The sequence below is a fragment of the Chiloscyllium punctatum genome, chromosome 6 (assembly GCF_047496795.1).
Source record: "Chiloscyllium punctatum isolate Juve2018m chromosome 6, sChiPun1.3, whole genome shotgun sequence".
In the NCBI taxonomy this organism is placed as follows: Eukaryota; Metazoa; Chordata; class Chondrichthyes; order Orectolobiformes; family Hemiscylliidae; genus Chiloscyllium; species Chiloscyllium punctatum.
The window spans coordinates 37,767,501-37,791,927 of record NC_092744.1 but is presented as its reverse complement, the minus strand read 5'-3'; the positions used below and the strand labels follow the sequence as shown (position 1 = coordinate 37,791,927).

At 41.9% G+C, this 24,427-nt stretch overlaps 1 protein-coding gene across 3 annotated transcripts in view; it reads left to right on the top strand.

The window, feature by feature from the left end:
* Window positions 1-16,305, top strand: part of mcf2l2 (MCF.2 cell line derived transforming sequence-like 2) — a 390,224-nt gene extending 373,919 nt beyond the window's left edge. For all 3 annotated transcript variants that reach the window (XM_072572454.1, XM_072572457.1, XM_072572456.1), the window contains 3 exons: window positions 8,194-8,306; window positions 10,991-11,094; window positions 14,000-16,305. In XM_072572454.1, the coding sequence (XP_072428555.1) occupies window positions 8,194-8,306; window positions 10,991-11,094; window positions 14,000-14,100 (318 nt within the window). In that variant the 3' untranslated portion in view covers window positions 14,101-16,305. The remainder of the gene's footprint in view (window positions 1-8,193; window positions 8,307-10,990; window positions 11,095-13,999) is intronic.
* Window positions 16,306-24,427: the final 8,122 nt, after the last annotated feature.

The following is a 24,427-nucleotide window of genomic DNA, read 5'->3' as shown; positions in this document are numbered from 1 at the left end:
TGCCCCAAATAGTCAGTGGGAAATTGAGAAACAAATTTATAAGGAAATCTTCCTTATTTGTAAGAATAATAGGGTGGTAATGGTAGGAGATTTTTACTTTCCAAACACAGACTGGGATAGTGTTAAGGGCTTAGATGGAGAGGAATTTGTTAACCATGTACAAGAAAAGTTTCTGATTTAATATGTGGATGTACCTATTAGATAAGGTGCAAAACTTGACCTACTCTTGGAAAATAAGGCAGGACAGGGGACTGAGGTATCAGCGGGGGATCCCTTTGGGGCCAGTGACCATAATTCTATTAGTCATAAAATAGTGATCTGAAAGTTAAAGTTCTAATTTGGAGGAAGGCCAATTTTGACAGTATTAGGAAAGGACTTTCAAAATTGTTTGGGGTCAGATGTTCGCAGGTAAAGGCACAACTGAAAAATATGAAATCTTCAGAAGTGAGATAATGAGAATCCAGACACAGTATGTTGCTGTTCGGGTGAAGGGCAAGGCTGCTAGGTGTAGTGAATGCTGGCTGACTAGAGAAATTGAGGTTTTGGTCAAGAATAAGAAGGAAACATATGTCAGGCATAAACAACAGAAATCGAGTGATTCCCAATAAGAATATAAAAGCAATAGGAGTGTACTTAAGAGGGAAATCCGGAGAGCAAGAAGGGGACATGAGATAACTTTGGCATTTAGAGTTAAGAATAATCCAAAGGGATTCTACAGATATATTAAGGACAAAAGGGTAACTAGGGAGAAAATAGGGCCCCTTAAAGATCATCAAGGCCACCTATGTGTGGAACTTTAGGAGATAGGGGAGTATTTTACATCAATGTTTACTGTGGAGAAGTATTTGGAAAATAGTGAATGTTGGGAATGAATAGCAACATCTTGAAAAATAAACATATCATAGAGGAGGAGGTGTTGGATGTCTTAAAATGCATTAAGGTGGATAAATCCCTGGGACCTGATCATGTCTACCCTAGAACTCTGTGGGAAGCTAGAGAAGAGATTGCTGGGTTCCTTGCTGAGATATTTGTATCATCGATATTCACAGGTGAGGTGCCTGAAGACTGGAGGTTGGATATCGTGGTGCCACTATTTAAGAAAGGTGGTAAGGAAAAGCCAGAGAATTATAGACCTGTGAGACTGACATTGGTGATGGTCAAGTTGATGGAGGGAATCCTGAGGGACAGGAATTACATGTATTCAGAAAAGACCGCTTAGGGATAGTCAACATAGCTTTGTGTGTGGGAAATTGTGTCTCATGAACCTGATTGAGTTTTTTTGAAGAAGTAATAAACAGGATTATGAGAGCAGAGTAATGGACTCGATCTTTCTAGATCTCAGTAAGATGTTCGTCAAGGTTCCTCATGGTAGACTGGTTAGCAAGATTAGATCACACAATAGACAGAGAACTAGCTATTTGGATACAGAACTGGCTCATAGATAGAAGACAGAGGGTGGTGGCGGAAGGTTCTTCAACTGTTCTTCAAAAAACTCAATCAAGTTTGTGAGACATGATTTCCCACACATAAAGTCATGTCGAATATTCCTAATCACTCCTTGCCTTTCCAAACACATGTACATCCTGTTCCTCAGGATTCCCTCCAACAACTTGCCCACCACTGACATCAGGCTCACTGGTCTATAGTTCCCTGGTTTGTCCTTGCCATCTTTCTTAAACAGTGGCACCACGTTTGCCAACCTCCAGTCTTCCGGCACTTTACCTGTGACTTATCGATGACGCAAATATCTATTTAAGAGGCCCAGCAATCACTTCCCTAGATTCCTACAGACTTCTAGGGTACACCTGATCAGGTCTTGGGGATTTATTCACTTTTATGCGTTTCAGGACATCCAGCACTTTCTCCTCTGTAATATGGGCATTTTTCAAGATGTCACCATCTATTTCCCCTCATTCAATAACTTCCATGTCCTTTTCCACAGTAAATACTGATGCAAAATACTTGTTTAGTATCTGCCCCACCTCCTGCGGCTCCACACAAAGGCTGCCTTGCTGATCTTTGAAGGACCCTATTCTTTCCCTAGTTACCCTTTTGTCCTTAATGTATTTGTAAAAATCCTTTGGATTCTCCTTAATTCTATTTGCAAAAGTTATCTCATGTCCCCTTTTTCCCCTCCTGATTTCTCTCTTAAGTATACTCCTACTGTCTTTATACTGTTCTAAGGATTCACTTGATCTATCCTGTCTATGAAAAGAGCAGCGATGTGCTACTGGGACTTTATAAAGCTCTGGTTAGGCCCCATTGGAGTACTGTGTCCAGTTTTGGTCCCCACACCTCAGGAAGGACATACTGGCACTGGAACGTGTCCAGCGGAGATTCACACGGATGATCCCTGGAATGACAAGTCTAACATATGAGGAACGGCTGAGGATACTGGGATTGTATTCGTTGGAGTTTAGAAGATTAAGGGGAGATCTAATAGAGACGTACAAAATAATACATGGCTTTGAAAAGGTGGATGCTAGAAAATTGTTTCTGTTAGGCGAGGAGACTAGGACCCGTGGACACAGCCTTAGAATTAGAGGGGGTCATTTCAGAACGGAAATGCGGAGACATTTCTTCAGCCAGAGAGTGGTGGGCCTGTGGAATTCATTGCCACGGAGTGCAGTGGAAGCCAGGACGCTAAATGTCTTCAAGGCCGAGATTGATAGGTTCTTGTTGTCTAGAGGAATTAAGGGCTACGGGGAGAACGCTGGCAAGTGGAGCTGAAATGCGCATCAGCCATGATTGAATGGCGGAGTGGACTCGATGGGCCGAATGGCCTTACTTCCACTCCTATGTCTTATGGTCTTTTCCTCCGCTACATCGATGACTGTATCGGTGCTACCTCGTGCTCCCACGAGGAGGTTGAACAGTTCATCCACTTTACTAACACCTTCCACCCTGACCTCAAATTTACCTGGACCGTCTCAGACTCCTCCCTCCCCTTCCTAGACCTTTCCATTTCTATCTCAGGCGACCGACTCAACACGGACATTTACTATAAACCGACCGACTCCCACAGCTACCTAGATTACACCTCCTCCCACCCTGCCCCCTGTAAAAACGCCATCCCATATTCCCAATTCCTTCGCCTCCACTGCATCTGCTCCCAGGAGGACCAATTCCAATACCGAACAACCCAGATGGCCTCCTTCTTCAAAGACCGCAATTTCCCCTCAGATGTGGTTGACGATGCTCTCCACCGCATCTCCTCCACTTCCCGCTCCTCCGCCCTTGAACTCCGCCCCTCCAATTGCCACCAGGACAGAACCCCACTGGTCCTCACCTACCACCCTACCAACCTCCAGATACATCATATCATCCTTCGTCATTTCCGCCACCTCTAAAGAGACCCCACCACCAAGGATATATTTCCCTCCCCTCCCCTATCAGCGTTCCAGAAAGACCACTCCCTCCGCGACTCCCTCATCAGGCCCACATCCCCCACCAACCCAACCTCCACTCCCTGCACTTTCCCCTGCAACCACAAGAAATGCAAAGGTTGCGCCCACACCTCCCCCCTCACTTCCCTCCAAGGCCCCAAGGGATCCTTCCATAACCATCACAAATTCACCTGCACCTCCACACACATCATTTACTGCATCCGCTGCAACCGATGTGGCCTCCTCTATATTGGGGAGACAGGCTGCCTACTTGCGGAACATTTCAGAGAACACCTCTGGGACACCCGCAACAACTAACCCAACCACCCCGTGGCTGAACAATTTAACTCCCCCTCCCACTCCGCCAAGGACATACAGGTCTTTGGCCTCCTCCATCGCCAGACCATGGCAACACGACGTCTGGAGGAAGAGCGCCTCATCTTCCGCCTAGGAATCCTCCAACTACAAGGGATGAATGCAGATTTCTCCAGCTTCCTCATTTCCCCTCCCACCACCTTATCTCAGTCCCAACCCTCGGACTCAGCACTGCCTTCTTGACCTGCAATCTTCTTCCCGACCTCTCCGTCCCCACCCCCTCTCCGGCCTATCACCCTCATCTTAACCTCCTTCCACCTATCGCATTCCCAATGCCTCTCCCCTAAGTCCCTCGTCCCTACCTTTTATCTTAGCCTGCTTGGCACGCCCTCCTCATTCCTGAAGAAGGGCTTATGCCCGAAATGTCGATTCTCGTGCTCCTTGGATGCTACCTGACCTGCTGCTCTTTTCCAGCAACACATTTTTCAACTCTATCCTGTCTATACCTGACATATGCTTCCTTCTTTTTCTTAACCAAAATCTCAATTTCTTTAGTCGTCCAGTATTCCCTACACCTACCAGCCTTTCCTTTCACCCTAACAGGAATATACTTTCTCTGGATTCTCGTTATCTCATTTCTGAAGGTTTCCCATTTTCCAGCTGTCCCTTTACCTGCAAACATCTGCACCCAGTCAACTTTTGAAAGTTCTTGCCAAATACCATTAAAATTGGCCTTCCTCCATTTTAGAACTTCAACTTTTAGATGTGGTCTATCCTTTACCATCACTATTTTAAAACTAATAAGATTACGTCGCTGGCCCCAAAGTGCTCCCCTACTGACACCTCAGTCACCTACCCTGCCTTATTTCCCAAGATTAGGTCCCTTTCTGTCTCTGGAGTCTTAGCCATGAATATAAAGCAGCAAGTTGATTTTGACATAATTTATAGTGAAACTGAATTGCATTAACTTTCTAACTGTACTTCAAGGTGTAATAACAAAAAAAATTGTCAGCTCCATTCTCACTCCTCTAGCCTAGATTTCTGCAATTCTGGAGCGGCCTTCTAGCCAAAATGGCACTTGAGCCATACTCCACGACACCTGTCCTTGAACCTGCTATTTTCAGTAGGTGGGAAATGGGAACTGTTGTAGATATGTGGCTCATATGTAAAGGCAGCCAAACAGGTTGGGGAATAAAAAGAGTCTGAACGTTACGCACAGACCAGCCATTCAAGGTCTGCAATCAAGATAGTGTTGGCTTCCTAATCCTATATGGTATTTGTGTGAGAGTGAGACAATATGTGGGGGAGAGAGACAGTGTTGGGGAAGAGTTAGAGAGGGAAAGTGTGTGTCAGGAAAAGGATAAAAGAAAGCTAGGAAGAGATAGAGAGTGTGTGTACACCAGGGAGGATGAATGTCTATGTATCGATGGCAGAGAGGCAACGAGAGTGAGATAGAGAGCAGATGTGTGTTTGCATATGGAACAGATGGCATAAGAGTGAATGTCGGAATCAGGGAGAGGGAGGGTGTGTGTGTATGTGGCAAGGAAAGAGTATGTGAAGGCGTGAGTGTATGAGGGAGTGAAAGCAGATGTGGGAGAAAGGGGGAGAGAAAAACTGAGGAAGTAAAAGTGGATGTGGGAGAGAGAGAAACTGTTTGAGGGAGGAGGACATTAATGAAGGAAGGAAATATGGCTGAGGGTGGGGTGTGTGAGAGGGAGTGAGTGTGGGTATTGCAGGGGTGAAAAGATGAGAGATAAGAATGTGTGTTTCTGGGCAGGAGAGAGAGACTTCATGTGTGTATTGGGTAAAAGGGAAAGAATGAGGGAGAGAGAGAAAATATGTGTGTAAGCAGGAGAGTGAGTGTGAACCGTAAGACTGAGTGAGCTAGATGCCCTATCCCTCATCGTTCTCCCTAAAAACGTATCCACAAATCAGGCTGGGAGAGCAGGATAATCAAGAGTGAAAGTCAACCCACAGTTGCATGAATTCTACCTTGGATACCTCATCATGTATGGCACAAGATGTAAATGTGAGGTCATTTTGTAAAATTTCAAAATATACATTATTCATTAAACATCTTTATATACATACATAGTCACTAGAGCAGTCCCATTCTGTACAGTCTTAGCTTATGGAGAACAAACAAACCTAAATCATTTCTTACTATGCAAATACTATTTACATATTTTTGAGGGACTTGGGGGGCATAACTGAATGGATCTGCATTGTACTTTGGCCAGATGACCTTAAATTGTGGTCTTTCCTCATTGCACATTGGCAGTAGCTGTGTTAAGCTTTAGTGTCGGTCAATGGTAGTTCAATCCAACTTGGCTCCAGTTTCCATCCCTTTATGTTGGAAAGGACTTGGGTCTATCTCTCTCACTTGCTCTACTCCTTCACTGATGTGGCAAAAATAAATATCGCATTTAAAATTAAGGTGTAGGCCATTTAAGACAGAGATAAGCCTTTTTTTCCCTCAGATTAGATTACTTACAGTGTGGAAACAGGCCCTTCGGCCCAACAAGTCCACACCACCCCGCAGAAGCGCAACCCACCCATACCCCTACATCTACCCCTTACCTAACACTACGGGCAATTTAGCATGGCCAATTCACCTGACCTGCACATCTTTGGAGTGTGGGAGGAAACCGGAGCACCCGGAGGAAACCCACGCAGACACGGGAGAATGTGCAAACTCCACACAGAGAGTCGCCTGAGGCGGGAATTGAACCCGGGTCTCTGGCGCTGAGGCAGCAGTGCTAACCACTGTGCCACCGTGCCGCCCACAGAGAGAGCTGTAACTGTTTGTAACTCTCATCCTTAAAAGGCGGTGGAAGAATAGTGGCCAGAATGGGTACCCAACTCTCCAAACAGGGATCATAAGTTTAGACCAGAGTGGGCTGACCTTTTCACTGGATCATTTCAATTTTTGCTGTCACTTGCAGGCCCAGTGAGAAAATTTCAGAATAGTTCTTCAATGTTTTCCTTGCAAAGTTAAATAAATTCTTGATGAGCAAGATGGTGAAAGGTTATCAAGGGGAGGTGGGAATGTGGAATATTCAGATTAGCCACAATATCAGTGAATCATGGAACAGGCTTGAGTGTGTCCTAGTATCCTACTCCTGCTCCTAATTCATATCTTTGAACTAAAAAAGGTGTTAATAGTTTTCACTGCCACATAGCACTTTATAATGTTCATTTCATTGCTTACTCACTTATTTCAAGTATTAATTTATTCATTTGGAATTCTTTTCTTGAAATTCATGTTTGACATTGTACTGAAACATATTTTTCTGGTCTAAACTTATGATCCCTGTTTGGAGAGTTGGGTACCCATTCTTGCCAGTTTCAGGGATACTTTTGGGAGTGGTAAGGTACCCTTGAGAAGATTTCAAATGCTTTAAGTGGGGTCCAATCCCATTTAAAAGACTCATTGCAGCTGTGAAGATATTTACACCACCTGGACCTTAAATCCTAAAAAGTCAGCAGTTTAAAAAAATCAAGGCTCACTATTTCCCTCTGTTTGTTGACTAAATTTCAAGACCATCATTGAAGGATTTACAAAATGTGAATGATTTAACAACCTAACATTATACAATGGGTGCCTGTCAATTTGCAGTTTGGCAGATCAAAGTATTTATAAAGTCCTTGATGTGGGCCTATGAATATGCTAGTATTTCATCAGGAATTAAGTTGCTGAAAGTATTTTAAAAGGTTTAAATTGCAACTTCACATTCAGGGTGAAACGTGTGATTTTCATGGATTTTTTGAGCAAGACTGAACCATATTTTATGAACTTAATCCATGTCTATTGAGTATGTGACTTATGTTTAATGACTCAGTTATTTTTCCTTTACCTGATTCTTTTTATTCTATCATGGAATGTGGGCATCAATGGCAATGTCAGCATTTGTTTCCTAATTACCCTTAAGAAGACAGTGATGAGTCACCTCTTGAATCACTGCAATCCATTTGGTGTAGGCACACCCGCATTGACATTAGAGTGGTTGAACAGGATATCTGTGTTTAGGATTACATTTCAAAGTTAAATGATGCCTAGGGAGAAAAACAGGAGACATTGAAAGGGTTGTTAAGATTTACGTGAAAATTTATGAGAGGCCTATATTTAAAATTTTACCTGATACTTGCCACACTGATATGGGTTTGGCAATTTTGAAAACCTTTTATGATAAATATGAAAATAGTTAATATATTTCAATACATGTAACATCACAACAATTTGCTTACAAAAGAAGTCTTGGTTATGAACCACCAAACACCATATATAGGATGATCCATCAAATAGCTTGTTTAATTTCCATTTGGAATTGTGCAGTAAATTAAAATGTTTCTCAATGTAGCACTGAATACTCTTTGTATTTCTTGTTCAAAATTGCAGTCTATTTTCACAATGCATTATTATTGCAATGCTACCAATCTGTAGTTTGGATTTGTGTCACCTGTGTACACTTTGCACATTTCTTCATTTCAGGCACAAAGTCTGTACCGAGTAGATGGCATTTATGAACCTAAATCCATTGAGGAGCTTGCAGTGCAGAATGGCGAAGTGGTTGAGGTACTGCAGGAAGGAGAAGAGGGACAGTGGTGAGTTCAATCCTCAGGAAATGTAGGGATAGAAAGTAAATGATAACACCTGAACCTATCAGTTTACCTTCCAAGTTAAATTGATTCAGACAGTAAAGAAGACGAGGTAGTAAAAACCAAAATTGAAGCAAATTTAAAAATCTGGCAAAGGTAATTAACTTAGAGTGCATCCATAATTAAGAGTATCATTTTATAAATATCAGACAGTTACAAAGTTAGTAATATGTTTGCTGCTGATATAGAACATACAGAAAAGTACAGCACAGAACAGGTCCTTTCACCCATGATGTTGTGTCGAGGTTTAATCCTAATGTAAGATATAGTAACTTAACCTACGCACCCCTCAACTCAATGCTATCCATGTGCATGTCTAGCTTAAATGTCCCCAAAGACTCTACTTCCATCACCACAGCTGGCAACGCATTCCATGCATTCACAACTCTCTATGTAGATTAGATTAGTTACAGTGTGGAAACAGGCCCTTCGGCCCAACAAGTCCACACCGCCCCGCCGAAGCGCAACCCACCCATACCCCTACATTTACCCCTTACCTAACACTATGGGCAATTTAGCATGGCCAGTTCACCTAACCTGCACATCTTTGGACTGTGGGAGGAAACCGGAGCACCCGGAGGAAACCCACGCGGACACGGGGAGAACGTGCAAACTCCACACAGTCAGTCGCCTGAGGCGGGAATTGAACCCGGGTCTCTGGCGCTGTGAGGCAGCAGTGCTAACCACTGTGCCACCGTGCCGCCCCGAAAGTAAAGAACCTACTTCTGACGTCTCCTTTATACCTTTCCCCTAATATCTTCAAACTATGACGACTCGTACCAGTCAATCCTGCCCTGGGGAAAAGTCTCTGGCAATTGACTCTATCTATTCCACTCATTATTTTGTACACCTCAATAAGGTCTCCTCTCTTCCTCCTTCTCTCCAGAGAGAAACGTCCGAGCTTATTCAACCTTTCTTCATAAGGCAAGCCCTGCAGTCCAGACAACATCCTGGTAAACCTTCTTTGCACCCTCTCCAAAGCCTCTGTATCTTTCCTATAGTAGGGCGACCAGAACTGGACACAATATTCCAAGTGTGGTCTCACCAGGGACTTGTAGAGCTGCAGCAAAACCTCGCGGCTCTTAAACTCGATCCCCCTGTTAATGAAAGCCAAAACACCATATGCTTTCTTAACAACCCTATCCACTCGGGTGGCAACTTTGAGGGATTTATGTATGTGCACACCCAGATCCCTCTGTTCCTCCACACTGCCAAGAATCCTGTCTTTAATCCTATATTCAGCATTCAAGTTCAATCTTCCAAAATGCAACACTTCGCATTTATCCAGGTTGAACTCCATCTGCCATTTCTCAGCCCAGCTCTGCATCCTATGTTACGCTGCAGCCTGCAATAGCCCTCTATACAATCGACAACACCTCCAACCTTTATGTCATCTGCAAATTTACTAACCCACCCCTCAACCTCCTCATCCAAGTCATTTATAAAAACTACAAAGAGCAAAGGCCCAAGAACAGAGCCCTGCGGGACCCCACTCAACACTGACCTCCAGGCAGAATACTTTCCATCTACAACCACTCTCTGCCTTCTGTCAGCCAACCAATTCTGAATCCAGATAGCCAAATCTTCCTGTATCGCATACTTCCTAACTTTATGGATGAGCCGACCATAGGGAACCTTATCAAGTGCCTTGCTGAAGTCCATATACACCACATCCACTGCTCGACCGTCATCAACCTATCTTGACACCTCCTCAAAGAACTCAATAAGATTTTGAGGCATGACCTGCCCCTCTCAATGCCATACTGACTGCCTTTAATCACACTATGCTTTGCCAAATAGACAAAAATCCTATCCCTCAGAATTCTTTCCAAAACCTTGCTGACCACAGACGTAAGGCTGACTCGTCTATAATTGCCAGGGATTTCCCTATTACCCTTCTTGAAAAGAGGAACAACATTCGCCTCCTTCCAATCCTCCAGTACGACTCCTGTGGAGAGTGAGGAGGCAAATATCCTCACCAGTGGCTTAGCAACCTCCTTTCTCGCTTCCCGGAGCAGCCTGGGATAAATCTGGTCTGGCCTTTTATCATAACCTTTAGTGTAATAGATGTCAAATTATAATGACTTTGTTGAAAATTGCGTACAACTTAATATAAACAGGAAAAATAGTTGCAAGATGCTAATTGAATAAACAAGCAGGTAACATTGAGCCTAGAATAAAAATTAAATGCACTTTACATCAGATTTAAAAGCAGCAAAGTTACCTATAGTTTTGCATTTAACTCTTTTCTCAAGATCCCATTCTGTATTTACAGCTTGAAAAAGATCTGAAGCAATATTTAAAACATACCCAAGTCCTACCTTAATTTGTAGCCTGCCTTGCATTGCTGCAATTGTTATCTCCCATTTTAAAAATATGGATTTAACAATGCATGTGATTTTTTTGGAGGTTAACATAGGAGTATGACGGTGAGTTTGAATGGAAGAGTTCTAATTCATAATGTTAACTTGCCTGGTTCTTAATGAAATTAAAAGATTCATTCTGAAAAAGAGAACTAAAATAGAACTTTTTATTGTTCTGGCACAAAACTCAACATCTGCACTGAATATAAGACTCTGCATATTTACAAATAAATTGCAGTAATTGTTAATTAATTATGTGTGTTTCAGGCAAGTAAGGAGTCTGCTAACTTATAAAACAGGATGGATTCCTTCCAGTCTTCTACAACCAGTTGGTTCAGAACTTAAGGCGGATCAGACTGATAATAATTCAGGTCAGAACCAGGGTTTTAACTTTAAAATTGATGCACTAAATCTGATAGATATCCTTGCAGAAAGCAATTGACACAATTTAGATTAATGATTTTTAAAAATATTCAACTCATTAGTGACATATAGCTGAATTTTCTCATTTTTTGGTAACATGGTTTCTCAAGTGAGGTTCATGTCGCCTTGTCCTCCTTGGCTCAAGGTGGCTTATAGCACAAAATTTCTCTTCAGCTTATTAATTATGCATCTGGCCTCTTGTGAATTCAATCAGTAGGAGCAGCAGAAGTACATACAACTGCTCAGACTTTGTGATGTTCATGTCAACCCCAGCTCCACATCACCTCAGACACTTAGCGTCTCTCGCCCGTAGGTGTTCAAAGTTTGGGAGAAGATTTGTAGCTCGGGTGCTTGTTGTTGTAGTTCTGTTCACCGAGCTGGGAATTTGTCTTGCAAACGTTTCGTCCCCTGTCTAGGTGACATCCTCAGTGCTTGGGACCCTCCTGTGAAGCGCTTCTGTGCTGTTTCTTCCGGCATTTATAGTGGCCTGTCTCTGCCGCTTCCAGTTGTCAGTTCGAGCTGTCCGCTGTAGTGGCCGGTATATTGGGTCCAGGTCGATGTGTTTGTTGATAGAGTCTGTGGATGAGTGCCATGCCTCTAGGAATTCCCTGGCTGTTCTCTGTTTGGCTTGCCCTATAATGGTAGTGTTGTCCCAGTCGAATTCACGTTGCTTGTCGTCTGTGTGTGTGGCTACTAAGGATAGCTGGTCGTGTCGTTTCGTGGCTAGTTGGTGTTCGTGTATACGGATCGTTAACTGTCTTCCTGTTTGTCCGATGTAGTGTTTTGTGCAGTCCTTGCATGGGATTTTGTACACTACATTAGTTTTGCTCATGTTGGGTATCGGGTCCTCTGTTCTGGTGAGTTGTTGTCTGAGCGTGGCTGTTGGTTTGTGTGCTGTTATGAGGCCTAGTGGTCGCAGTAGTCTGGCTGTCAGTTCAGAAATGCTCCTGACGTATGGTAGTTTGGCTAGTCCTTTGGGTTGCGGCATGTCCTCGTTCCGTTGTCTCTCCCTTAGGCATCTGTTGATGAAATTGCGAGGGTATCCGTTTTTGGCGAATACTTTGTATAGGTGTTCCTCTTCCTCTTTTTGTAGTTCTGGTGTGTTGCAGTGTGTTCTGGCCCTTTTGAATAGTGTCCTGATGCAACTTCGTTTGTGTGTGTTGGGGTGGTTGCTTTCATAGTTTAAGACTTGGTCTGTGTGTGTGGCTTTCCTGTAAACCTTTGTGGTGAATTCTCCGTTCGGTGTTCTCTGTACCATCACGTCTAGGAATGGGAGTTGGTTGTCCTTTTCTTCCTCTCTAGTGAATCGGATTCCTGTGAGTGTGGCGTTGATGATCTGTTTAATTATTACACCTTTGTAATAATTAAAAACACAGAAATAGAGAACACACACCAGATCATCAACACCATACTCACAGGAATCTAACAAATAGATGCAAATTAATCAGCATTCTTTTTCTTATTTGCATCTGAACAGCATGGCTGTAAGAGGTGTTGATGTGTCTTTCTCTTCAAAAATTGCTGTGGGTGTTGCAGGGCATGATTTCAGTGATCGGTTGGGAAGCATATTGAATTAATTGCAAAACTATCAATTGCATAAGCCAGAAAAATACAACACCAAGGCCAAATTGCATGACAGATTATTCTCTGCTTCTTCTGTTGCTGGCTCCAGATGAGAGATGATGACCCCAAAAATAGTTTTTAAATCACCATGGAAATTTGCCAGAATTGGAGTGCAGCAACATCCAATGCACTTCCATCAGCATTGTAATGAAATGGTGAATCTATGCTGAAGAGTTTAATATGAATTTTTAAAATTGTCTTGCAAGTAAAGGCACTACCCAATTAATTATGCAGGGCAGGACATCCTTGGTTTAATGTGTGTTAAATTACCTAACCATTGCTGAACCAGCAGTTACCTAGAGCTGGAGCTGGTTTCAGTAGCTTGAAGCTATAGGGAGTGCATCTATCTGTGCTCTTACATCTGCTGTTCTCGTGACTTTGGTGTAATTATTAGATGTGATTATAATTAGGCTCAGTTTTAATGTTCCACAGAAAAAATGTACTTCTGTAAGAGTCAATACCTTCAGTGTGTTGAGGTTCTATTTAGACTGTGAACTAGAGTGAGAGACAGAGATGATAAAATACTCCTCAGTTGTCTGTATTTGGAGAACTTGCTGTGACAGGTTTCTGAGTTGAAGCTACAGCATTGAGTGAAAGTGACTTTCTTATGCCATATCATATCAGACAGCTCATTGATATGATCCACATTTTCAGGATACAGGTATCAATACACTAATAGGCTTAACACTTACAGGACACAGTTATTGGTCATTAATGTGTCTAACATTTACAGGATGCAGTTATCAGTTCATTGATATGTCCAGCATTTACAGGGTGCAGTTATCAATTAATTGAAATGAAAGTACAGTTCTTGAAACTAACCCATTTTGATAGATACTCGAGAATTATCTGTTCAGTTAAGTGGTTTAGACCAAATGCAAAAACTCTCTGGTGGCCTCCTGCTCTGCGCTCAAAGGCTTTTACTATGTTAAAACATCACACCTACCTGCTGTCTTTAGTTCCCTTTTTATCACTATTGTTGGCACTGGAAACTTTGATTCTGATCTAATGAAGTTTCCGTTATTCAACTAATTCTCCCCTTTTATTCTTTCCTGCCCTGTGGGTTTCTGCTGAACCCCACAAGTGTAAGAGGATAAAATGAAGAAACTTGAACTATAAGAACTTTCTGTCCAAATCTGTCTCCGTTTATTACACATAAACTGTAAATAATTGTGTCTGACAAATAAAATATTTTAAATGAAATTTTTAATGTCATATTGCTTATTTCAGATTTTTACAGTGATATGTGCACGGCAGCATTTGCTGATTGTGAAGACAAGGAGAGTTCGGACATGGGAAGCTATACTTCAGGAAGCAGAACTGAAAGCTGATCTTGTTACTTCTCTAATATTAACCCTTAAACTTCAGGCTTCAATCATGCCTACAAAAGTCAGGGTCCTGAGGACTCTTCAGTAGCTGAGTACATGAAGTGGGAACGTACTGTACTACTTACTGCTGAAAAATCCTGTAGCTGTGCATAAAGAATTGAATTTGCTTGTTTATAATTGAGTTGAATTGTTCAATACAAATGCTCTTCAATGGTTGAAAAGAATGAATATTAGTAAGGGCCAGGTTTTTGAACACATATCCAGTTCCATTTTCTGCAGTTCTTAACGTCTTGACTCTCCAGTTACCAATATTGCTTGTTGGAACAAATCATATTAAATACAGTTCAGATAACAACAATAAAAAGTGAACTCAGGCTTCTGGTATGTTGTAACTAACCAAACCAGTATTTCATGCTATTTGCGCTATTCCCATTTGTTTCCACAACACGTGAGCAGTCTGTTTCCGTTCAGCACTCAATTAATGAAATCTAACCTCGGGTTGCCAGTGGAAATTAATGATAACAAAGACATGAGCTTGCAAAAAGATGCGAAGAGGCTACACACTCGCTTATCAATGCACTAAGACAAGATTGCTAGTGGCATTTGAAATAGTCATTTTCTCAGGAAATGATTTCTGATCTGCAGGGAAAAACTGCTATCTTTTATTCCTGTAAAACAAATACATTTTCTTTATATCAACATCTGCTCTTCTAACAGTGGCCTTCAGCTGCATCCATGAGACCACTACTATGGAAAACACTTATGAGAAATGGCATGGAATAAAGGCTAACAAATGGTACTGGTGAAAGTTGTTACAGTTTGTTGCTGATACTTCAGTTTAAAGTACTGTATGAAAGCTGTGTGTGGTCCAGATTGCATGTTGTGCCTGTATTTTATTGACATTGGGAACACCAGATATTTATACTTTAAAAATAACGTTACAACAATCTTCAAAAATATGTTGGGTCTTCTAAAGTATAAGACTGATTGATGTGAAATGTTTTATGTATCTTGAACACGGCAGGTATCAATTTGTGTGAAAAGTGTGCATTTTTATTTAATGACAGTGATTGGATCAAATATATAAGGGGTTTATTATTAAATCATGTCTACCAGAGAATAAACAACAGCAAGTAATGGTTCAACACAAAATTTACACAAATCATGCAAAAAATAAATATTTCATAACATTGTTAAGGAGAAGTAGACATAGAAAGTACATCTCTCTGATGATCAAAAAACATCACCTGCTGCAGTCAGTGTTTAGTGAGGATTCGTGAGGTTTCAGAGTATAAAAATGTTTTCTCTTATATCCAAGTTATTTTCTTAACCTCCATAAAAGACTAACATTTTAGTTGAGCTTTTGCTGAAAAGTTCCTAAAAAAATACATTTCATAATGTGACAATCTGTGCTGTCATGTACACTAAGAATGCATGTGCCAACCTGGAGGTATTAGACTGGTTCTGACTTCATAAACGTCCAAATTATTGGCCTAAACTCAATAGTGAAATTTTAGCAGATAGATTTTAATCTATCAGCCTCAAACAAATCTAATTAAACCAGCAGGCACTGACCAAAGTCATTTGTGTTGTCACATTCACCCTTACTTTGTAAAAGTGGCAGATGATTTTCGGTATTTTGCTTTTTAAAACAAGCTTATGATTCCATATGGCAGGAGATGAATGTTCATTAAATTACTTAGAATCATCTAATTTAGTTGTACGGTAATTGTGTTGTAAAAAATCCAAATGAAGTCATTACTATGACTCAGATGTTTTTGTTATTTAGATTATTCAAATTGTCAGAGCTGATAGTCCTCTGTTATTTTGACAATTATTATGCAACAATTTTTCTGTTGTCTATCAATGTATAATGTTTATGAAGATTATATTGTCTCAAAACAAATTTATTATATATATATGACATCAATTTTTTTAAAAGTGTTCTCATGGTCTTATGTTTATTTTTACGCATTGATGTGCATTCAGTGTATATGCAATTCAGCTTTTGCATTGAATTGGTGCAAGTGTACTGCAGCCATTTTACACATTAATTATACAAGTATATTGAAGTATCTGTATATGTTGTCACTGATGTTGTTATGTGCTGATATTTATGTATTAATTCAGAAACTTTGATTCCTGCTGTGGAGAGACTCGCATTGATTTGTCACGATAAAAGCTCAATGCTTAATTTGGAACCTTAAAGTGGGACAAGTTGTATTTTGTACATCTAATCCCTTCTGACACCTGAAACAAAATTATTAAATACCTAATCTGTGAAAATTTTCTAAGATGAATATTTGTAATGTTAGGAGTAAAATTAATTTTGATTATTTAATTGTGGATTTGTTTAAAACAAGAAAGGTGATAGCAATTAGGAAATCAAATATTTGAGAAATCTAATCAATTTGAATTCTGGACGAAAATAAAATGCAAAGGAAAATCAGTTGGATTACAAAACTGTAAAAACACTTAATAAGGTCAGATTCTGCATACAAATTTACTAAGATTTCCACTATTTTGTCATAAACTGTTTCACCTAATGGATTTCCAAAATCGGTCATTATGCACAAGCTCAAATAAAAGTTATTGCTAAGCACCTATTTAAATGATCAAATTCAAAATATAAAGTCAGACTTACAGAAAAGAATTTGAATTGTCCAACTAGTCGATCATGTCTGTTGCACAGACACAATGCAAACTGCAGGCACCATCAACTCTCCCCTCTTAATGACTGGAGTGTCTACATTTCAGGAGGATTTCAATTGCATGTAAAGTGTTTTGCATTTGAAGGACTATATACATTACAGACATTTTCCCCCTGGAAGAAACATAAAAAAGACGATTGGCTGACTTTGAAAAAAAATGTTTGCAACATTCAAAGGCAATCGTGCAGCCTACAGGCTGCATCTACTAACAGTAATAAGAACAGCTAATTCTTCATCTATTTTAATGGGAAATGTGTCCATAATTCTCAGGTATTAATCCAATTACTTGTAAAAGGACTGCAGTTTAATCATTCTTTCTCCATGGAAGACACAGGGTGCAAAACTGTAGAAGCCTGAACAACATGGGGGTTGTGGAGGTACTGGTGTTGGACTGGGGTGGACATGGTCAGACGTCACACAACATCTTGTTGCAGGCATTGAGGTGAGATTCTCACTACAAAGCAGTGTTGTCAGTTAAAGGGGCATATAACGTGTAAACAATTTTGTAAACTCACATTTCGCCTCATTAATATGCAACAATGCACAGCCTCATCCACAGACAGTGACATTTCTCAACCCCTCATGATGCTTACAGCACCCTCTGATCCACTTGCATGATATTTAAGAAGCACAGACTTGCATTGCAGGCACACTGCCAATTATTTTTGAAAGGTTACTACAAGGACACTCTGCACAGTCATCCAGCTCACACATTGGACTATGCTGCATCTCAGGTTTGCTTGCTTGTTCTCTTAGTACATGTCCACTTATTGCTTACCTGAATGCTTGCCTTTCCCAGCCTTGCCTTGCTGTGCCTATTAGCATGGCTACACAACCAGATAACTTGCCTTGCAGGTCAGCAATCCTAATTCAGGGTGTGGACATCTTGCTACATGCCAGTGTGACTTATTGACCTCGTACCAGCACCATGTGCTAGTAGCTTATGCAGCAAACACTCTGCATGTCATAGAGTCATAGAGATGTACAGCATGGAAACAGACCCTTCGGTCCAACCCATCCATGCCGACCAGATATCCCAACCCAATCTAGTCCCACCTGCCAGCGCCTGGCCCATATCCCTCCAAACCCTTCCTATTCATATACCCATCCAAATGCTTCTTAAATGTTGCAACTGTACCAGCCTTCACCACATCCTCTGGCAGCTCATTCCATACATGTACCACCCTCTGCATGAAAAAGTTGCCCCTTAGGTCTCTTTTATATCTTTCCTCTCTCACCCTAAACCTATGCCCTCTAGTTCTGGACATCCCAACACCAGGGAAAAGACTTTGCCTGTTTATCCTATCCATGCCCCTCATAATTTTGTAAACCTTTATAAGGTCACCCCTCAGCCTCCGACGCTCCAGGGAAAACAGCCCCAGCCTGTTCAGCCACTTCCTGTAGCTCAGATCCTCCAACCCTGGCAACATCCTTGTCAATCTTTTCTGAACCCTTTCAAGTTTCACAAAATCTTTCCGATAGGAAGGAGACCAGAATTGCACGCAATATTCCAACAGTGGCCTAACCAATGTCCTGTACAGTCGCAACATGACCTCCCAACTCCTGTACTCAATACTCTGACCAATAAAGGAGCATACCAAATGCCTTCTTCACTATCCTATCTACCTGTGACTGCACTTTCAAGGAGCTATGAACCTGCACTCCAAGGTCTCTTTGTTCAGCAACACTCCCTAGGACCTTACCATTAAGTGTATAAATCCTGCTAAGATTTGCTTTCCCAAAATACAGCACCTCACATTTATCTGAATTAAACTCCATCTGCCACTTCTCAGCCCATTGGCCCATCTGGTCAAGATCCTGTTATAATCTGAGGTAACCTTCTTCGCTGTCCACTACACCTCAAATTTTAGTGTCATCTGCAAACTTACTAACTGCACCTCTTATGCTCGCATCCAAGTCATTTATGTAAATGACAAAAAGTAGAGGGCCCAACACCGATCCTTATGGCACTCCACTGGTCACAGGCCTCCAGTCTGAAAAACAACCCTCCACCACCACCCTCTGTCTTCTACCTTTGAGCCATTTCTGTATCCATATGGCTAGTTGTGCAGCAAGCAGGAGCCATATCTTAATGTGTTGGAGAGTAGTCTTCAATGAAGTCCATCAAGCTGCCCATCAGTCAGGATTGAAGACGTGGGTGCTTATCCCTGCAGGCAAAGAGTCTTGACAATAGCATCATAGTGAAAGGAGCTAATGCACCCCAATGCGCAGTATTGAAGTGGAAAACTCTATTGTAAGTGGGTCAGAGATGTGCCGCGATGATGTGATTAGGTCAGTGCGTGTCCAATGCCAACACCTTTGGCCAGATGTATGGGTGGTCACTTCCCATGGAGCGTACCCTGAAATATTGGAGATTGATGTTCAAGTTGGAGACTTGCAAGTGGCAAGCTAGATCTGGCAAATGCCTGCTCTAATTTTCATGTGGGAACTGTCGCTGCCTCGTTTCAGTTGACCTTGTGCAGAATAGGAAAATGTACATCAATAAGGTAAGATCAAGTACTAACAGTGTGCAAACGGGTGCAAATAGGTCTCCCACTGCTCACTGGTGAGATTCTTGTCTCACCGTTCAAAACCTGGTTCCTGAATAGGACTTTCTTTACTCAACATCAAGAATCCTATTTCTTCTGCTCTTGCCATATTTTCAAAACTGAATTGCCATAGTTCAAATTGTTCAGAGGACGAGTCCATTCAAGGTGTTCATCAACAAAATGAGCCACATCTAACATCAAAATCCTGAACCCATTTATGTGCTAAGAATATTTCAACATGTCTGGGATTAAAGGCCACTCATTAGATGCAGTATACAGTCCACTGAAGATGATGTATTGTATCTAATACATTCTGAAATGTTCAGATGTTACTCACATGTTAGTTCATATATACAAGCAGCACAGCACAGAAGCCTGAATTAGGGATTTGCTCCAGTGCAATGGAAGGCCATATTCAGCATGGACTAGTTGGACCAAAGGGTCTGATTCTGTACTGTGTGACTCTATGACTCAATGTCTGCCATGGCTGTTTGAATGAGAAACATGACTTAGGCCACTTTTCAATATTTAAACATAATAAGACTAGCACCCAGCTATTTTGTAGCAATATTCAACCAGCTTACTCCCAACTCTTTTCCTGTAACCCTTTAAGTATTTTCTCATCAAGTGTATATCCATGCCCTTTTAAAAGTTACTATGGCATCTGCCTTCCATTGAAGGTATATTCAAAATCATGATAACTTGCTGTACCATATAATACTGCTGCATATGGCCTCTAATTATTTTGCCAATTACCTTAAAATATTGAAATACCTTGTTCCAATAATTACCACTGAAACATTCAGCATATTTCAGATAAGAATGAAAAAATTATTTCTTCCCAGCTCAGCTATCCTAGTTATCCATTTTCCATTCCAGCATACCTCAGTGCACTATAGGTATCTGCTCTGGAAATTTGAACTATTATCAGTGCTAGTTCTCATTTACAATGCCTCGCTCTGAGGAGACAGCGGTAAAGAGGTGAGATCACTGGATTAATAATTCAGCAGGCAAGGCTAATTTTCTGAGAGCATGGGTTTGACTCCTTCCACAAAAACTACTGAAATTTAAATCAATGAATTAATTTACTTTTTTTATTCATTCATAGTACCTGGGATTGGATAGCTGGCTAACATTTATTGCCTACCCCTAGTTGCCCTTGAGAAGGTGGTACTGAGCTGCCTTCTTGAACCACTGCAGTCCACATGCTTTTAGGGAGAGATTTCCAGAATTTTGACCCAGCAACAGTGAAGGATTGGTGATATATTTCCAAGTCAGGATGGTGAGTGGCTTGGAGGGGAAACTGCAGATGGTGGCTTTCCCATGCATCTGCTGTCCTCGTCCTTCGAGATGGAAGTGGTCATGGGTTTGGAAGGTGTGTGGTACTAAAGATCTTTGGTGAATTTCTACAGTGCATCTTTGTAGATAGTACACACTGCTGCTACTGAACATTGGTGGTAGAGACAGTGGATGCTTGTGCATGTGGTGCTAGTCAAGCGGGCTGCTTTGTCCTGGATTGCATCAAGCTTCTTGAGTGTTGTTGGAGCTGCACCCATCCAGACAAGTGGGGAATAGTCCACCACACTTCTGACTTGTCCCTTGTAGATGATGGACACGCTTTGGGGAGGTGAATTACTCATTGTAGTATTCTTAGCCTCTGACCTGCTTGTGTAGCCACTGTGTTTATGTGGGGAATCCAGTTGAGTTTCTAGTCAATGGTAACCCCAAGGATATTGATAGTGGGGATTCAGAGATGGTAACACCATTGAATGACAAGGGGTGGTGGTTAGATTGTCTTTTACTGGAGATGGTCATTGCCTGGCATTTGTGTGGCACAAATATTATTTGCCACATGTCAGACCAAGCCTAGATGTTTCCTTTCATTTTGTATTCTTTCGTTTACTTCTGCTCTTCTTCTTTTGTTTTCTTTCGTTTTCCTTTGGAGTCTTTGCAGTGGGTTAGTCAGTGAAATCGGCATGGAAGCTAGAGTGGGCTGTGTGTGAAATGGTGGCTCTTCCCAGTAATGGACGTAACTGCTCACAGCAACTGGAGGTGGTGGCAGCATCAGGGGCATCCTCTTAGCATTCGGGGATGGCAGCGATAAAGCTCCTCCAGCAATCGGAAACAGCGGCAGTGGACCTTTCAAGATGGCAGCACCTGCAAGGTGACATTGGAGTGTTGAGTTGCCTGAGTGGAACTCTTGGTGAGACAGTGGCGGTCTATTCTGGCAGCAGAGCAGGGGTCTCCTGGTTGCAGTAAGTTCAGAGTGGGGACTCCTGGCAATGGCAAGGTGACGGCTGCAGCGGCGGCAGCATGCTATGTCAGGAATCAGGAATATTGGTGTCATTGAGGTGGCAGCAGAACCAGAGACTCCTGGTTGCAGGGCAAGTGTAGGTTCAACATAGGACCTGGCATCAGCATCGGCAGTGGTATCAGTGAGGTGGGCCCATGGTGAAGAAATGGTGCCTAAAGAGTGGTGATCCCTACCATGGTGGATCTGGCACAGGCGATGGCAAGATTGTGGAAGTGGGGTGGTGGTGTAGGTGTTGTTGGTGAGCTGGCTCAGGGCTCAGAACTCTCTTTCTGTTATATCTTTTACCCATTTTTATTTTAAACTATTTTAAATGGTGCCAGACTATGGTGACTGTTGAAGCTTTTCACTGTATTTTACTCTGTCACTGTAAAATGAAAATGACAATGAATAAGTAAGTAAATAAAATGAACAAAGTTGATCTGTGTTTATACAAAAAATAATTATGACATCTATTGGAATTAAATTAGTGTTGATGAGATGTTTATTTGATCTAAAGAGTCCATTTTTGTAGTGAATGTGAGTCAGTGAAGCTTTGGTTTAGTTCCCCGCCCCACCCCCTCCCAGTTCAGTGGTAAGGAATCTCCAGTAATTTACCTTTATTCTTCTTCAGTTCTCTGAATGCACTGAGATGTTATGTTTATAACTTGAGGTGGGAGGTTTTGAAGAATGATCTGGAGATATGCATCAGCAACAGGAAATGCTGAAATTACTCAACACAAAAGGTAGTGTTTGAGTGGAGAGAAAAAAAACTAAAGACTGATATAGGACAGAGGAAATGGAAGGGGAGATGGTGCTGTAAACTCAATCTAACCAAAGGTTAAAAAATTAATCTATTTTGCATAAGAATGATGTTGATGTTATTTCATGCTATCAAAATGAATAAAACAAATCATTTTAAAATTCAGTCTATGTTCCTGTCCATATATTGGAATACATATATAAGTTTTAAGGGACAGAAATACAAGACCATATGTGACCCAGCTACAAACACCCCAGGACCCAAGGATATCAAGGACATAAGTGTGCTATTTCTTTAAAACCCCACCACCTGTGATGCGAGCCCTGATGTCATATCCTGAAACCAAGAGGCTGTAACCTGAGCAGGCAGCATAAACATCAAGGCCACAGCACCTGCAACCAGCCTCAAAAACATTCTCACTGGATCTGTTCCCAATTACAGCATGGCTCCCAGTACATGAAACTGATCAATCTGGGCTCAGCTAATCTGAAACTGATTAGGCTTTCTTGGCTATCATGTGAGATATCTACATGTGTTTAAATTGCTGAACTCTGGATGAGGATCCTTGAAATTAATCAAACTTGAGGTAGCTGGTCTGAAGTTGATTACAGTTTCAGACTTTGAATTGATTTTGATTTAATTCAAGTTTCTTATCCTGTCTTTTTATTGGATCAACAATAACATCTGCCATGTTGTGAATGCCAGCCTTTGTGTCACCATAGTCTTACCAGACCAGAGGGCTGCTCTCTCATTACAGAGAGACTACTGGTGGTGATTTAACCTGAGGGCCACCACACCTCAGGTGAGGGGGAAGAGGTTGAGAAGGAGAGCCCTTCATAGTAACCTCAGCCAGTGAAGAGAATTGAACCCATGCTGTCTTCATCATACTGCTTCGCAAACCAACTGCCCAGCCAACTGAGCTAAACTGACTATGAAATCAGCCAAATATTCAGCCCACAAAAATGGTCATGGTTGTGAAGGTGTACCCTGTGGGGTGGGTTGCATAGCTTAATGGTAACTAATCAGTCTTTCAGCAATGAATGTCATCAGCCAATTACTGACAAGTGTATTAAAGTGCTGCCAGGTAAATCTCAAAAGATTTTCCAAAAGCAGCTTGGCTTGCTACTTGGCAACTCAAAATCTAATTGAATTGATCCTTGCACTTAACAGGTGATTGGCTCACACTTCAGAACATATTGTAATTAAATGTTCAATATATTTGTATGTAATCCAGGTTTGTGATCCACTACCATGACAACCGTATGAAGGAAAACATGCAGCACAGATGAACTGCAGTAATGCAAACATATTAATAAGGAACAAGTGTAGGCCATTCAGGTCCTCAATCCTGCTCTCACCATTCAATAAGATACAGTTAATATGATTTTAACCACATCAGAAGTCACACAACATTAGGTTATAGTACAATAGGTTTACTTGAAATCACATGCTTATGGGCACTACTCCTTCATTAGGTGAAGTGACTTCACCTGACAAAGGAGCAGCCCTCCAAATGCTTGTGGTTTCAAATAAACCTAGGACTGCGCCCTGGCGATGTATTTTTTCCGCCAGGTGCGTAACCTCAACTACAACACGCAGCTCTTGTTCATCGACCGTGACGGTTTGGAGGTCGCCCTCAAGATGCTGCCTGTCTTTTACCAGGACCTGATCACTGTTTGGAACATGGTCGAATCGCATCGCGCCTACCCTCCGGCTGGAGTAGCGGCTGTTGTCAGGGAGCCGTTGCTCAGGAATTCGCACCTCCGTACTCGCAGGTTCGAGTGGCTGTCGGAGGGGAGGGCCGTGGTGGCGAGGGCGACCAGGGTCGGGGACGTGCCGGGGGCCTGGGCTGGACGCTGCCGCAGGACATAATAGCAGGGCAGCGGTAGACGTCCGGTACGTGGCCACCGCCATCCAACGCCTTAAAACGGCGGTGCTTGGACCCGACGTAGTGCACCAGTTGGAGGACGCTCAGGTGTGCAGTGGGATCCCATCCGCGCTCACCCCAGCCCGGACG